The 15882-nt window shown below is 44.1% G+C and overlaps 1 protein-coding gene across 1 annotated transcript; it reads left to right on the forward strand.

Annotated features, from left to right (window-relative positions):
* The first annotated feature begins 10046 nt into the window (after positions 1-10046).
* Positions 10047-14731, forward strand: LOC104272614 (tetratricopeptide repeat protein 9A-like). The gene is made up of 2 exons (XM_009867662.1): positions 10047-10303; positions 14656-14731. The coding sequence occupies exons 1-2, from the start codon at positions 10047-10049 to the stop codon at positions 14729-14731; spliced, it is 333 nt and encodes a 110-aa protein (XP_009865964.1).
* Positions 14732-15882: the final 1151 nt, after the last annotated feature.

Below are 15882 nucleotides of genomic sequence, written 5' to 3' on the forward strand. Positions count from 1 at the left end.
GCTAAGATTCATAAAATATTTGATAGCACTCGTTAGAGCTGGACTGCTGTTGAACTCCAAGCACTTACCAGATGGTTGTCACCATCTGATGTTGCTAGTCTCTGATAAAACTCTATATGCTTTTCCCTTGTGAAAACGACTCGAGACAAGATTCCTCCAGTGAGTGTCAATTGCAACAGGAGGCCAAAGGAGGAAAGGGTATGGTGCAGAAAAGATGCCACAGTGAGAGAGCAAAGCAACAGAAAGTGAACGAAAGCAAACAGCAAGGAAGAGGTGGTGGAATAAATAGCAACTGAACAGTAGATCTAAAGGCCAAACACATCTGAAGTCACATTGACTGGACTAGATAAGTACTGATTTTAAAAGATAAAAACAAGTCAAAGACAAATATTAAGTCACAGAGGAGGAAACCTCTAGGGGATTTAACCTGGTGGATCAACAATAACAGCATTGGCAAAAACAAAGAGAGAGGACTTGCAGCCCTTCTAATGTGGCTGCAGGAGGAGCTCGTATTTATAGATATTGTAGAATTAAAATGATCTAGTAGTTAAAATCTGACAGAAGCTCTTGCTTTACCAGTGCTTTCTTAGGACTTTGCTCCTACCTGTCCTAGTCAGGACAATCAAAGGCATGGAAGATGCGCATAGAAGATGCGTTAAGAAGATCATCTCCATCTTAAGCTCTTTATTTTGGTAGAATAAAGATTTGCTGGTACACAGCTCAGGGCAGATTCTGGCTTCAGAAAACAACTCTTGTTTGCTTGACATCTTGGGTTTAATTACTTGAATATTACCATACCTAAGAATTTTCAGTAAGCCTCTGGTTTTGATTTGAAGGACCAGCAACGACAGGAACTGGAAGGTCAGAATGCTCTTGCAAAACAGAAGCTACAGGGATCATGTGAAAAGGTTTCTGAATTTCCTTGCTCATCAAAGCTTTGGCCCTTTGAAGGAAAACTGCAGTATTATATCACTAGTTTTGTGACCAAAAAAAAGGAATTAAAAAAAAAAGCATAAATTACCACAAGCTTGCCTTAAAGTAGCTTAAGAAGCAGTTAGAAATAATGAACACTTCTAAAGAACTTGAAACTGAGAGAAGTCTGAAATACGGGAGCATAAACACACAGCAAAGGCAGAAGTCATTAATGCCTGCTGTTACTAAAGTGCTTACATATTCACGTGTAGCTCTAGGATGTTGCTCTGACATCCTCCAAGAGAACTTTGTGATAGGAATTAGCACTAAACGGTAGCCGTCAAAGAGAAATGAAAACCATTCCTACTTTTAAGTGTTACAGGACAATCAATAATGGGACTGCAGAGCTGAACAGCAGTTCAGGAGGTTTCTGTCCATACCTATGTGTGGTACAAAGGCACGGGTAGGACGTATCCCATGTAACATTTGCTTAAGTTCTTAAATACTTGCAAAGGTAGGATCCTTCACAACTTCCCCAAGCAGACTCTTCCACTGCTTCATTGCTAGGAATTTCTTCCTACCTGAAATGTAAGCCCTGTTCTTACTTCCTGAGAACGGGTTGTATCCTGGTTATACCTTTCTTTGCATTACAGTTGTGTGGTTTTTTTCTTTTTACATCTGTGAATTCTGCTAGCCTGTCTTCCCTCCTTGAGGGCTTATATTCAGTCTTCTTTGGAGCACTTAGTGTGGATTACATCCACATTTTCTTTCAAGCTTGGCATCCAAAATGAGACACAGTACTCTCACATTGCCTTGTAAACCATTTCTTTTCACCTGGTGTGTGTTTTCCCTCATTAACAGTAGCATAGCCTTCTTGACTTTAGCTGTGACCCACTTCACTCCCCTGATCCTTTCCAGCAAAATTGCTCGCCAACCAGTCATTGCCCTGCCGTACTTACATGGTGGGTTTTTTCCCTGCCTAATTGTAGTACCTCTAATTTAACCCTATCAATTTGCATCCTGTTTTTATCAGGACACCACCAGTTTGTAGGAATCCTTTGGAGTTCTACCCTTGTCTTCCAACATATGCCTGCTCCTCACATCTTGGTCTTATCTGCAAATTGAAGAGGGAGTCTGCAGTCTGTCATTTAGGTCTTTATTGACAATATCAAACACCACAGAGTCTAGGACAGATCAGGGCAGAATCTTACTTATTAGTGTCTTTCACTTTGTTAACAGAGTTAAGTCTATTCATTTAGACTGTGCTCCTTCAATTTGCTTAAGAAAATGTCACTAAAATTTGTCATTTGACTAGCGTAAAAGCCAAGATACATAACATCTACTGTTTCTCCTTTATCTTAGAGATTGATCACCCTATCAGACTGAAGTTAAACTGATTTGTTCTGACAGCTTACATTATCTGTTACTTATCTCCTTGTTATCAGCCCTGTGTGCTCCAAGAGATGGCAACAGCTCTCCTAGGGTGGGCTGCCAGCCACAAAAAGCCTGACATAGAGTCTCGGCAGCTTCTTCAAGAACTGCTACATACCTCTTAATGTGCGTGATGGTGAAAGCATCAGCAACCATGCTTCAGTCACTGCTACTGTCTCTCTCTCTCCTGGAAAGCTAATAGGAACAGTAAAGTTGTGGTCTTGCTTCTGGAAGAGCTATGAAGGACTTCAGAGAACTGAAGGAGACCGTGCTGTGTGTTGGAAGGAAAGCATGGCCAAGAAGGCAGGATGGGGAGGAACAGTTGGTCTCTGTCTATGAATTGAGAGGCAGGCTGAGAAGAAGGGGAAGGTGGCTTGGAGGAGGTGGCTCTCTTTGGACTCTCCAAACATTTGTGGATCCACACCTCATTTAGCATTAATCCCTCCCTATGGAGAGAGACGACCTGTCATACAGTTTTAATTCTAATTTTCCACACATTTCCTTACAAGCAGAAACATATGAGTGTGTTTAGGACTTTTCGGTACCTGGAGAGGAAGAAATGAGAGCCACTGGCTGGGAAGTTATACTGTCATTCTGATATTCCCTTTTCATCCCATTAAGGTTGTCCGGGAACCAGGAGTCAGCTGATCAGATTATTGCCAGACATTATCAAGCTGTCTATAATTAGCTTTTATTGGTGAGAAGCCAGAAAATCCTCTTTGTTTGCAAGCTTGGACTATAGAGAAAGAAGAGAAATATTTCATGGAAGAGATTGTTTGGAAACTGCAGATCCTAATTAGCGTCTCAGCCTAGTAATGAAATTGCATGCGGTATTTCTCTGGAAAAAAAAGGATGCTTTAAACATCCTCTTTTGAGGAACACTGGGTTGTATTCGAGAGGCACAGCACATATGGAGCTCATTGCAGACATGAATGCTCTCCTACCTCTACTCTGTTCTCTTGGTGTAGGCTTCTTACATTCTCTCACATTACGTAGCTCCTTTTAGTGCCAATCTGGATTAAAAATTTAACACAGGTTAAAGCATAGGTTAAAAATTGGGCTGTGCCATCCACATGTAGCCTGAGCAGTCTGCACACTTAGAGTCAATAACTTCCGAGAAATTTGGATGAGCATTCCAGTAGTCCAGATCTTTTTATCCTGTATGTTAAAATTACAGTAGTTCAAGTCCAAGGTGACTTTTAATCTAAAATAACTCTTTAAATTTTCGGCATCATCTTATGATACGTATTTTACCTGATTTGAGAAGTTAATTATAATTTAAATTACTAACACATAACTGAAGTTTTCAGTCTCAAGTACTAATGGTATCCCTTTTCATTCTTCCAGTGGACAATATAAGCTCCATGTGCTTTTTGTAAACACCATTTACACAGACAGCAGCACACAGAGATTAATGATACATCCATTAGTGGCATGGTTAAAAGATTGCTGTCTATTCCAAGACAAATATTTTTCCTTTTGCCCCACCTCTTCTTCCATTTATTTTTATTGTGGTTATATTCCAGTAATTTTTTCTTCCCAAATACATAAATGAAACCAAAAGTTACCACTATCATGTGATCACTATCTTTTCTGAGGAAGGGCATCACCATGAAGGCTGCCAAGCCTTCTGAAGTAACAGAAGCATGAGACTCTCCTAATCTGCCCTTTTATTTTGAATCTTCGAGAGATATGAGAAAAAAGCCTACTCTATGATATATATAAAAAGGTCTTAATCAAATGTCTGAATAAAACCCTGAAGCGGTTATATCAAAGCATCAGTCATACATTTTCCACAGTAGAACCAGAGCAAGATTCTGCACCATCTTCCTGCAATTTAAACAGAATTTAAGCGAGCTGCTGGCTGCTATACTTAGAGTGAGATCATATCAGAAAGCAAAGTATTTTGCAGAATTTAATTGTGGTTATTTCTGGGAATTACATTGTCAGTTTGTGAAATATGCGTCGAGCTTGTAGTCGTTGGAGTACTTAGCACTTGCTAAGGAGCAATAATCCACATAGGCTGTTAAACTTCAGTGGTAGAGTCAAAAATAAATACAGTAAAGAGGGAATATCCACTTCAGCTTTAAGCAGTAATGAGTTTAGCTACTTCTTTCTGCTTTGCAACCATACAAAACAATACTGGCTGTTTTTTTCAGACTAAGGGGTGAAAGACAAAGGTCATTTGGATTCAGACCCTTTTGGATGAGTCAAAGGAGTGGTTCAACCACATGGTTTACTACTAGTTCTTGCATAGCGTACGTGCTCCGGTCTCCAGGGAATATTTGCAAGGGGGTTAGCTTTCAGCATTGCGAGTTAGTATCTCTTGGCGAGTATATCCAGCAGAGAAAAAGACAATTCACAACAGAATTGTGATGAAGTGATCTGCTGGAGGAACTGCTGCCATACGCACCAAGAGAGACGCGTTTCCTCTGCTTGGATTTCACTGCTACAGATGCTCCTCTTGGTCCCCAGGCTGGCTGCACTTTGTCTCTATGTCCTTAGCACCTTGTCCCAAAGTCTTAACTCCACTTCTTCCCCCAGACATCGCCTCCTAAAGAGGCCTCACCTCCCCACTGACACACCCCTTTTGCCACCACAACAGTTCTGTGCCTCTGTCCCCATGTGGCTCTCAGTCCCGGTCTCCTCCCCTTGCAAGTATCTGTCTCCCTGTCTTTCTGTCATAACCAAGACAAGCCCTCTCAGCTTGGTTTACACTTCCTGCTCTTCCTTCCTGTAACCAGTGAGCCAATAAGAGAATTGGTTTTGCTCTTGAAGTTTCCAGATCTCCCTTTTTTTCCTAGATTGGATTGTGCCCAGGGTGGACTGAATATTCAGTGGATTTGGGAACCCAGAATCTAAAGCATCTCTGTGGAGTACTGTATGCAGTAGTACACTGGTTTTGTTTTCAGAAGATTAGCAGTTGGCCAGCTATAGATTACGCTGTAGATACCAGAAGGCACCTGCTTGACACAAATGATACTTGCCAGATTTCAGTTTGCAAAGCCAAACAATGAGAGGGCATGAGGCAAATCCAAAGAGACAGTCACCAGAGATCTTTAACAAGGGAAAAATAAGATAGTTCCCCTTGCCTATTTTTCAAAAAATACCTGAACAGTCTTGGCTGACATTTTGCAAAAGCAGACATCAAAAGCAGACACCACACATGAAATAACTTAGTCCAAAACCTTAAAATATTAACTAAGTTGTAAGCAGCTGACTCTCTTCTACAGTGGAAGGCACAGAGCAATCTCAAAAATAAGCAGCACTACTGGCTGACCAGGGTGATAGTGAACTGCAAACAAGACAGGTGTTTGTGAAATACAGACTCGCAACCCAAGATATTCCTGTAGGGCAAGGGCAATTTCACCTCTCATAACAGCAAATGGAATTCCTGTTATGACTAACACAGTGTGCTGAGCCCAAGGAACATGACATGGGGTATGGATATGCTGTTTGCACAGTAATTTGGCTCACTCTAACCATTCTGTAACATGGATGGGTCTTGAGCCTTGCCTACAGCAGGACTTGAGCCACTGGTATAAACCGCATCTGGAGGATTGTCCTGGCATACAGTTTCACCCTTTGGGGAAAATTGCCAGTAGGAAAGGCTTTTGATATTGTTGTTCAAAATCTCCATGCTAACACTCGTACATCTTACTTCCAGACTTGGTTCTTGGCTCAGCCAAAATTAGAAGCCAAAAGTTTGGGCCAAGTTGAGCTATTTGCATAGTCTGCAGAGGTATTCACACAGAAGAGGTTTCTCTGGTAAGAACATTAACTGACAGCGCTTTCACATGAACTTCATTTTGAGGGCTCAGAGAACAGCTATAAAAGTGAGGAAAGCTGAAAAATATGGTGACTTTTAGTAAGAGACTCCAGGCACTTCTTTATTCAGGCTGTTAAAGAGAAGATGGAATGACTTGATCAGAGTTGCAGATGCAGTGCAACACGGAAATGCAAACTTTTTAAGGTAGTAGAAGTGTGCCTAGTAATTGCTCCAATGGCTAATAACTGCAGCTAAACAAAAAAAAAAAAAAAAAAAAAGCTTGCATGTGACTTGACATAATCCTTATTTATTTTACCCTTTGGGCGAAAAGGGCTGTTGTAGATCCTTTCTCACTGGCACCTGTCAAGCCTAGCTGTCTTCCTGGAAGATACTCTGGAATTCAAAATTAATTCAGGGAGTAACGAAGTAAAACTCAAAACCCTCAACTGCGAGGATTTTAGTTACAACTTCCCACCATTGCTAACCACAGCTACAGGTAAAGATTAAAGGTGTAGATGTATTTAGGCTCTACAGGTGCTTTAATATTTGTTTTGTCTAACCTTGTGCTGAGCAGGTCTACACAAATTAGTTCTAACAATACAGTTAACTGCTGGTAGCAGATCTGTACAGCACCTCTCAAATTGTTGCAAGTAATGGAAATGGCTGGCATAGATTGAGTCAAAAAATAAAAACTCACACATCAAGGCTTAACACTCCTCTTATGAAGAAGTCAGTCGAACTTCCTATTTTCTTGCTTAAACATCAGCAGTCAGCTGGAAAGTGTGATGGACAAGGCCCTTTCATAGAAGCCAATACCATTAACCTTCTCCCCCGTCTATAGCACATTTCACCCAATAGTTTCAAAATGGCTTATTTTACAGCAGACAGGGACTCTTCCGTCACCACACGACATAAATGGGTTTAAAAATTAGTAGTAACTTACTGCTTAAGCTGACACAATAAATCAGCTGCCAAATTGAGACTGATAACCAAGTATGATGGATAACCATCGTATGCTGAGGGGAAGCAGGGCGCCCTGCATTCTGAGCTGGAGAGATGTAGCCACTAGATGCTATATTCAATGACGACAAGACCTGCAGGCAATGGGTGATCATAGGTTGCATCTGCAAGTAAAGGGCACCCGTCTAATTGCTGCTAGAGATGGTGCCTTGCAGGTTCAAGCCGTTTTGGTATCAAGAAAGCAGGAGACACTGAATAAACCTCTTGATTGGGCCTCCAATTTGCATCAGCCCTGCTCCTCACAAGGATTCACTGGGGGCCTATTATGAGGCAAGAAGGAGGGTGATGAGGTGTTTGATGTTGTAAACAAACACTTCCAGCCAGAGATGCACATGTCTGTTTAGGAAAACATGTTTTCAAAACAATTCTCCCCTGACTGAATTAGGTAGGAAGTACAAGGTTTCCGTGTCTCTTCCATTTCTGAAAGCCAAATTACTAACGGCGTCGATATTTGCATTGAATCACAGTCCATTAAGATCATTTCGGTCCACCAAGAAGTGAAAGCACGCACCTTTAAATATTTATAAGGGAGATACTCCCTCCAGGTTAATTTCCCGCAGCCGCTTGCAGTGCTGGCTCTCCAAATGGCCAGCTCCTCCAGCAGAACTGTTTCCTGCACATCCATCTGCTCGCTTCGTTCGGATAAACATGCGTCTGTCCTGCTAGCCACACGGTACTGACTTCTCTCTGCCACGCACACTGTTAGTGGGGATGCCCTGCCGAATCTTCACTGCAAGTGTGAGTCACAGAAAGAGCCCAGCTGGGTATCTCGAAGCCCATTTGAGTTTATGAATTAGCAGGATGTGGGAGACTTTGTCTTTTCTTCTAAACCAATCCACAAAGGAAGTCCAATATGGAATTACTGAGTTAATAGATATGAATAGACCGCCTGTCGTTTTTCAGAGAGTTATTTCTATGACTCTAACTGGAAATTCCAAGTCATAAATGAGAGTCTGAAATCCACCCCACTAGTTGCTCTGAAAGGCAGTTTCACAGAACCTGAAAGGCTGGATCAGATTGGCAGCATGCTGTACTTGCTACTGGTCAGCAGATAAACAAAGTAATCCAGTTTCCAGGGCTGTGAAGCCAGCAGTAAATTTACACAGCCATCTTTTTAACAGCCTTGAAAAATAAGAGAAAACAAGGCAGAGGCATTTCAAGCTCCATCAGAAACAGAGGGAGAAAAAATAATCCATGTTTGACAAATAGGAAGGGACAAATTCTGAACAAGGAAATGCTGCTAAGCTTTTAGAAACATACTTGTTTTTTAACTGGCAATCAAACAGCAAGCTACCAGATGCCTTTGAGATACCTATGCACTTTAATGGCAGGAGCTCTTAAAATATATCGAGAGTCCATCATTAAAGCAAATGGAACAAAGCTCTTGTTAGCAATTACTGCATCACTCAACCAAAAGCACCAGCGGTGAGACTAGTTTTGCAGTCCTTGCTCAGCACATCTGCACCAGCAGTTCTCTACTGGTAAAAGCCTGTTCATGATTGTTCCCGGTTAGCTATTTAAGCTTTAAACATGGACTTGGGTTAGCAATGCATTCTGTCCATGTTAACTGATCACAGACTTGGACTAATTTACATTGCAGAGAATTTTTGGAGGTCATCTAGCCAGCCTTCTGCTCACCAAATGTAAAGTGAGATACAGAGAGGGTGCAGGGGAAAGGGATCGAGAACTATGTCGCATTCCTGACCCAGCATCATATCCTCTCAGCTGCAGGCCACAGTTACCATGCAAAAAAATGAAGTCTGGCTGTTCATTGGTGACACCTGAACTGTGATGACTTGGCTTTCCAGGAGCAGCAAGTCTCCTCCTTGCCAGAGACACTGAGTAACACCACCTGCCATGGGAAATTTCTCTCCATGCCCTGGCACTTAACAGTGCCAGCCTCCGAACTGATCGTTGCGGTGGCATCCTGCCTTCCTTCCCCAAAAAGTGACATTCCCAAAGTTTTCTTGGGTTGCAGCCCCAGATGGGTTTGTAGACAGCACACCTTTCATTTCCCCAAAGACTGTGACCACACCATGTCCTATTCTTGTTAGCATGCCCTAATGAAGTTTAGCCTGCCAGAGTAAGCACTAAAGTGAGCCATGAGCAGAGCTGTAAAAGCAAGCCTCAAGGATCTCTCCGTTTTTCTTCTTATTTCACTCCTAGTTGTGAGAAGCCCACTCTGGGGATTTTCGTCAGCTCCTTCACATTTACACAACAGTTGTCCTTCAGCACACAGTCCTCAGCATGCTGTTTCTTCCCTGTGTTTACCTTTTCCTTTAGGAATTCAGCAGAACTGACCTCTCGGGATGAACCTGGGTTGCAACACCTTGCAGAAAGCTCACAGCGTAGCACATTTCTTCCCTGTGCTACAGCTCCAGTTATCTCTGGTTTGCTAAGCAGCACATTCCAACAGAACAGAGACCCTTCTTGTTTCCTTTAACAAAATGCCTTACAGGACCTCCTGGGTAAAAGGCAGTTACATATTATTTGTAAATCTAACAGCCTTGGATTAAGCCAGATGCAAAATCTGATCCAATTTAGTCCCTTTTTATCTTGTCAGGTAACTCTTTGGCTGCCTTTTTGTACTTCTCTCAGCTCTAGCCCTCAGTTTGTGAAGTGATTTTACTACAAAGTCAGTCCCCACCATGAGGCTGTGCAGTGTTCGGGCTTTGCAGGGGGACATTTGTTTTCTCTCTCTCTCCCCCTGCCCACTTCCTGCTCACCCCCCTGCCCGGAGCAAACACAATCCCTTTGCAAGGCCAAAAATAGAAGCACCGGTATTTAAATGGCGAACAATCGGGTTTGGCAAACAATCCATCTGACTGCACCCTTTCTGAATCACGGGGCTGAGTCACTTCCCTCACCTAAGCTGCTCTCTTCCCCTGTGCAGATTGCAGGAGCAGGGAGAAATATGGCACTAATGTTCTCCCGTCCGTCTGTTGTCTGTCTGTCTTTCTCCCCATCATCCCCATCCCCTGCAGCCTGCTTGCTCCAGGCCGAGCTGGTGAACTACGAGCGGGTCAAGGAGTACTGCCTCAAAGTGCTTCAGAAAGAAGGCGAGAACTTCAAGGCTCTCTATCGATCGGGAGTGGCGTTCTACCACCTGGGTGACTTCAACAAGGCCCTTTACTACCTGAAAGAGGCACGATCCCGCCAGCCGACAGGTACGAGATGGGAGCGGGCACGTGGCTTTGCACTGTGAGCACTTTTGCATTTCTTTTCACGAGACTTAGTCAGTTCCTGACTTGACTGCATTGGTTTCCACAGGGATGAGCATGACTCACTGCATCCTTAGCTGTACTCCCCTTCGAGCACTCTCGGGTAGTGCAGCAAGGCTGCAGTGCCCAAAGAATAATGACTGCCGAGGCTGCAGCAAAGCCTGGAAGATGACAGCATTGCTGGAATGCAGTCTTTGTTGAGGGGATCTTGCCTCTCTTTATTTGAAGAAGAAACCAGGATGGGGAAGAATGTATCCCCACCACTAAATTTTCTGACTCCTTGAGAAAAAGGTTTTTCCACTGAGCAAAGCCAGGAGACTATTTGTAATCCTCAAAAGCCATCTCAATAAAAAGTTAGTATTCCACTTTGATCAAAGAAACAGACATTTACTCACAAAGCATTCATCAGGACGCTTCAACTTTTGCCATGAGATCAGCCACGCGCCTGTTCAGGTATCTTTCATCCACATGTCAAAACCCAACAATTCATTTTGGGACAGCAAAGAAATTAGATATTCAAACAACTTTGCCTTGCCAGAGCAACCACCTTTATGCTAATCCCCCCAATCTCAGAAGGCAGATAGGAGGCCATGATGCAGACATGGTGCTTTTATTTTCCAAATAGTAATAGGGAGATAAAAGACACACTATGGTTTAAACCATTTCTGTTAAAAGAAATGAATGTTTTCAATACTCAAAGAAAAGCTAAAGGATCACAAGAAAGCATACTGGAAGCCACATGCAAAAAAAAACCCCAGAGAGAAGCTTTTCCACCTGAACATGACGTGTGGAAGGGAGTGAGCCTGGGTGCTGGCAGAGCGTGATGGAGTTGCTGTTCATTGAACTAGAGGAGGCCAGGGAGGGTGTTGGAGGTGGCTGTGACTGATGTCCTAAAGGTGCTGGCCCTGGCTGTGCCTTGTGGGAGCACTGGGGAGGGTGGACTTAGGGGTGCACGAGGGCTTCCTTCCTCTTCCTCGTCCCATATGGGTGCCTGGTCCCATCTGCTGTGCTTGGCCGTGGGCTCCAGGCGGTCTGACAGTACAGCTGTGCACCCTGCACTCCCTGAGCAAATGTGCTTAAAAGCTCAGTTTAGCCTATTTTAGCTTAGAGTGTGCCCTTCTGCTTTCAGCCCTTGCCAGAACCAAGAAATACAGAAGCCTGTGCAAGAAAAAATACTGAGTGGAAAATAAGAAGCTATCCTAACCTTGAGGTTCTGACCAGGCTCAAATGTGAAAAAGTCCTTTCAGCTGAACCACTTTGCTTCCATTTTTTTAAAATATGTATTTCCATGCTCCCCTTCCCCCTGTGGTACTATACTATTTATTTGGTATCTCTCTTTGCTTCTTGAAATAAATACTAATTTATTCAACAGCAACAGCTTCAAATACCACAGCTTGCTGCAGAAACATACCAGAGAGTGTTCCCAAAGGCCCTTAATGTATACAAAGAACAGTTCTGGCCTTCAGCTCTGTATCAGAGACTCTTCCCTGTTATTGTTAGACCATTCAAGGCCATTGTTCCACTGTTTTATTTATGATTATGGAAAGCTTCAGGGGTGTATACGGGAAAGAATGGCATACATACAGTAAGAAAGGATGTGGCTGTTAAAACACAGCAGTAGGAATCAAGTAACAGTATCAAGAATTGTTATGTCACCTGGAATAAATCAGTGTCTCTATTTTCACCGTCTCCCTCCATAAAATGGAGACACAAAAAAACCCCTGCTTTATCTGAGGTTTCTCTAGGCTCACTGGTAAAAGTGCTTGATTATTATTACAGTCATGTTCTGTGTGTTTGTTTTGTTGGGTTTTTTTTCTCTAATAAGGAATGGGTTTTGGCACAGATAACTGGCACTTATTCTCTTTTGGGGGAAGATTTCAAGTGGTAAAGAGGAATTAACTACCAAAGGGTTTTACTGTTCCAAAGGGCTGTCAGCACAGCAAATCCCTTATGGCTATTTACTGTCTGTCAAGGGTGAAAGTTGGGTTTGCCCTGATTTCTTATGCTACCTCCAAACAGCAACAACAAAAAATAATCACAAAGGCAGGTGGCAATAACACAATTGTATAAGCCTCCTAACTAAGGGAGAGGGAAGCCGCTATTAAGTTGTGCAAAGCATGCAAACAGCTCTCCATGAACTCTGTGTCCAGAGGCTGGTGCAGCATGGGCAGCATGGTCTTACCTTCAAACCTTGCTCAGATCTTTCCTGTTGGTGGATCCACACTGTCAGGGTAGGTACTGACAGGGATTGAGGCTGGACCATCAGCTGGCCTGGTAATACCAAACACCTGCAGTTAGTCTCTACTGAGAGCTCACGTTCGGACATCACCCACACACAAGCCAGATGTCCCGTGCTGTGTGGAGCAGCCTGAGCTCAGGAGCTGCCTTCTGAAGCGCCCACGACTCCCAGAAGTCCTGGGAATAAAACCCAGTGCACGGTGTCTGCACAGCAGATCAGCAACTGGGCTCTAAAGCCACAGGCTGAAGAAGAAATGACCTTTAAAATGGCATGAGGCCACTCGGCACAAGGACACAGTCCTGTGAGCCAGGAGAAACAATCCCACTGCAGCTTTGTATGGGTCTGACTCTTCTGAGTTTTCCTTACCTGTTATTTCCACATCAGCCGAAGGGGGTAGCTTCTTTCTCACTGAGAGATGAGAGTCTCCTCTTCATTAACATTTACACTTTGCTTTGAAATACTTCTGCAGGCAGAGCTAGTATGGTGCAATACTATTTGATGGAAAAGGCTTGACAGAGACAGGTCTCCACTTCTGTAAACAGAGTGCTGCTCTCATTATTTCTCTGTGGTAAAACAGTAGCCCTCAAAAAAGGAAGCAAAACCTGCCTGGGAGATTTATAACTAGCTTGCAATGGGAGTATCTCCCACCCACTCTCAGGCCACAGCTCACTTTGCCCCTGGCTCCCCAGGCATGTGGAAATCTCCCAGGTGAGTGAAGCTGTGTAATAACCATTGGCAGCTGCTCCCTCACCCGCCAGCCAAAGGCACTGGCAACTTTTTGTTGCCCCATTAAGCCCTGAACCCACCTCCTCTCCCTCAGCCAGATCTCTGGCTCCCTGCCCCAGGCCTAGGCAGGCATGAGTACCACATGCAGTTATCACCCATCGCCAGCAAGATCTTCACGGCTGAACCTCGGCAGCAGTGACCTGGTCCCAGCCTGTAGAAGCCCAGAAAGGCACAGAGCAGGGAGAGGGACTCTGGCCAGGCTGCCCGCCCTGCCCTTACCCTGCTGAGAGCGAGTTAACCACCCACCTGCCACAGGCACTAGTTTTATTTTCAGTCTAAAGTTCACAGCTACCCATCTCAACTGAACTGCTTCATTCCCAGAGGCTGCAGGACTGAAACTACTTTTCTGGTTTTAAAACAGCTGCTTTAAAATTTGCCGGGCTGCTGTGAGAAGTGAATGCATGAGCATTCGTGAGCATGCGTGAGTTGCTGCACCTTGTCTAACACGAGCAACAGCAGAACTTCTTAGAATCATAGAATTGTTTAGGTTGGAAAAGACCTTTAAGATCATCAAGTCCAACTGTTAACCCAGCAATGCCAGGTCCACCATTAAACCATGTCCCTGAGCACCACATCTACACGACTTTTAAATACCTCCAGGGATTGTGACCAGCTGGCATCTCACAGCTCTCTACAGGGATGAATCGGTGGTTCTCTGCCCCTAGAGCTTCATTAGACAGGATAGAAAAAGCACTAAGCGGCATGGAGCATATGACAAAAATGCAGATAGTGTCAAGGTGGAAGTACTTCTAAATATGAAATTTAAGGAAAGCAAGAGTACAAAGAGAAAGTGAAGGATGCTCTCCTCAATTCAAGTTATCATGGAAAAATGTGAGAAGAGGGAAATAGGCCACAAAAGGAATAGGAGGTTGAAAATGCCGAGTGTAACTGTACACAAAATGCCCTTAGGGGCTTGCATGCAGGCACTGAGGGAAGGGAAGCCTGTGGAGGTGCTGTTCCACAAGAACAGGCAAGGATGACCTGGATAGTTTCAACTGTGCGAATTCAACTGTGCTGACTGCGAGTAATCAGAGAGAAGGTAAAAACTAGCTGAGGCAAGATTATGAGCAACAGGGGTGGCGAGAACAAATCAGAGCAGGTTTTCCAAAACCAGAGCTGCAGGGTTTGGTTCAGAGCCCTTTCCAGCTGATGATGTTCCTTCCAGCAGTGCTGGAGCCGTGTTGCTCTCCAGGTGATGCACCAGGGATGAAGGTGCAGTGTGTCTGTCTTCCACAGGAAGTTCTAACCACTCCACATGTACGTGTGTGCTCTTTCAAAAATGTCATACGATATATCCAACTGACAGAGATGAAGCTCAGCAGATGTTCCCAGAGAGAGAAAGAAGCCTTGTGAAAATGAAGCCACTTCAGCCGAAGTGCCCAAGGGGGAACATTTCCTTCCTAGAAGCTCATTTGGTGGATTTTCCTGTTTGCTCTGCCTCATCCTCATCTCCTCATCCATCCACTCTCCCTTGCTCTTCATTGAATCCCAGTTTTGAGGAAAAAAAAAAAAGAAAAAGAGAGACTTAGACACTGGATATGGCTGCTTGCCAACCATGGTAATACCCCTTCCCTGTGGCAGGAGAGCACAATGGCTACGGCCAGCCTTGTTCCAAGACAGTTTCACACACCCGGAGTAGGCAATGCCAGGGGACTGTTCTGGTCCTGAGCTGACAGCCTGTTACCTGTTAGGGAAGCAACCCCTGGAACAACAACTTCCTGCCAGGCAAGTTGGAGACAAATAGTTTCTGCTCTTAGTGGTCGCAGGAGCTTGAAAGAGCTAAGAAACCAAGAGAGCCACTGGTCATTTCGCAGGGGATAACAAATGCCTTTTCACCATCAGTTCCCCTTGCCTGCTTCTCCAGTGTGTGTTACCAGTCTCCAGTGAGAGCTCACATGCTCCCAGTCTAATGCCAGTGAAAACTGTTTTGAAACATCCTCTTAATGAAAGCACAGAGCACCCTACGAACCACCCCCCCCCAGAGCTGTCCCAGTGCTGGAGGAGAAGGCTGTGGGCTACCACAGAACGCTGAATGGACTGTGAAAGCGTGGTGTACAGTTTGAGGGAAAAACTGTGAAATATTTCATTAAAGGCAAATAAAAAATATTAATAGGCAACACGTCCAGGCATTGCTTTTCAAAGGGACCTCTTGGGTTCCTCATGTCCAGACAGACAACGTTGTCTAGTGGGGAGCAGCATGGGGTAGGGAATGAGGGACGTCTCCATTCTTATCTTGGCTCTGCCAATGCCTTGCTGTGTGATCTGGGCAAGTCACTTAGCCTCTCTGTGCCTCGGTTTCCCCATCTGTACACTGGGGATGAAATACTTCCCTACCTCGCAGGGGTGTTGTGAGGATGTATTAGTTAATGTTTGTAAGTAACAGTACAGTGATGTACAGTGCTAAGTATTATCAGTACATTGGATTGAGGTCTTGATTCTCCCACATTGTGTTGGTGCTTCCTGTGTCCTGTTTTATTTCTTTTGTAGGAAAACATGGTGCTGAC

The sequence above is a fragment of the Apaloderma vittatum genome, unplaced genomic scaffold (genome assembly GCF_000703405.1).
Source record: "Apaloderma vittatum isolate BGI_N311 unplaced genomic scaffold, ASM70340v1 scaffold28894, whole genome shotgun sequence".
NCBI lineage: Eukaryota > Metazoa > Chordata > Aves > Trogoniformes > Trogonidae > Apaloderma > Apaloderma vittatum.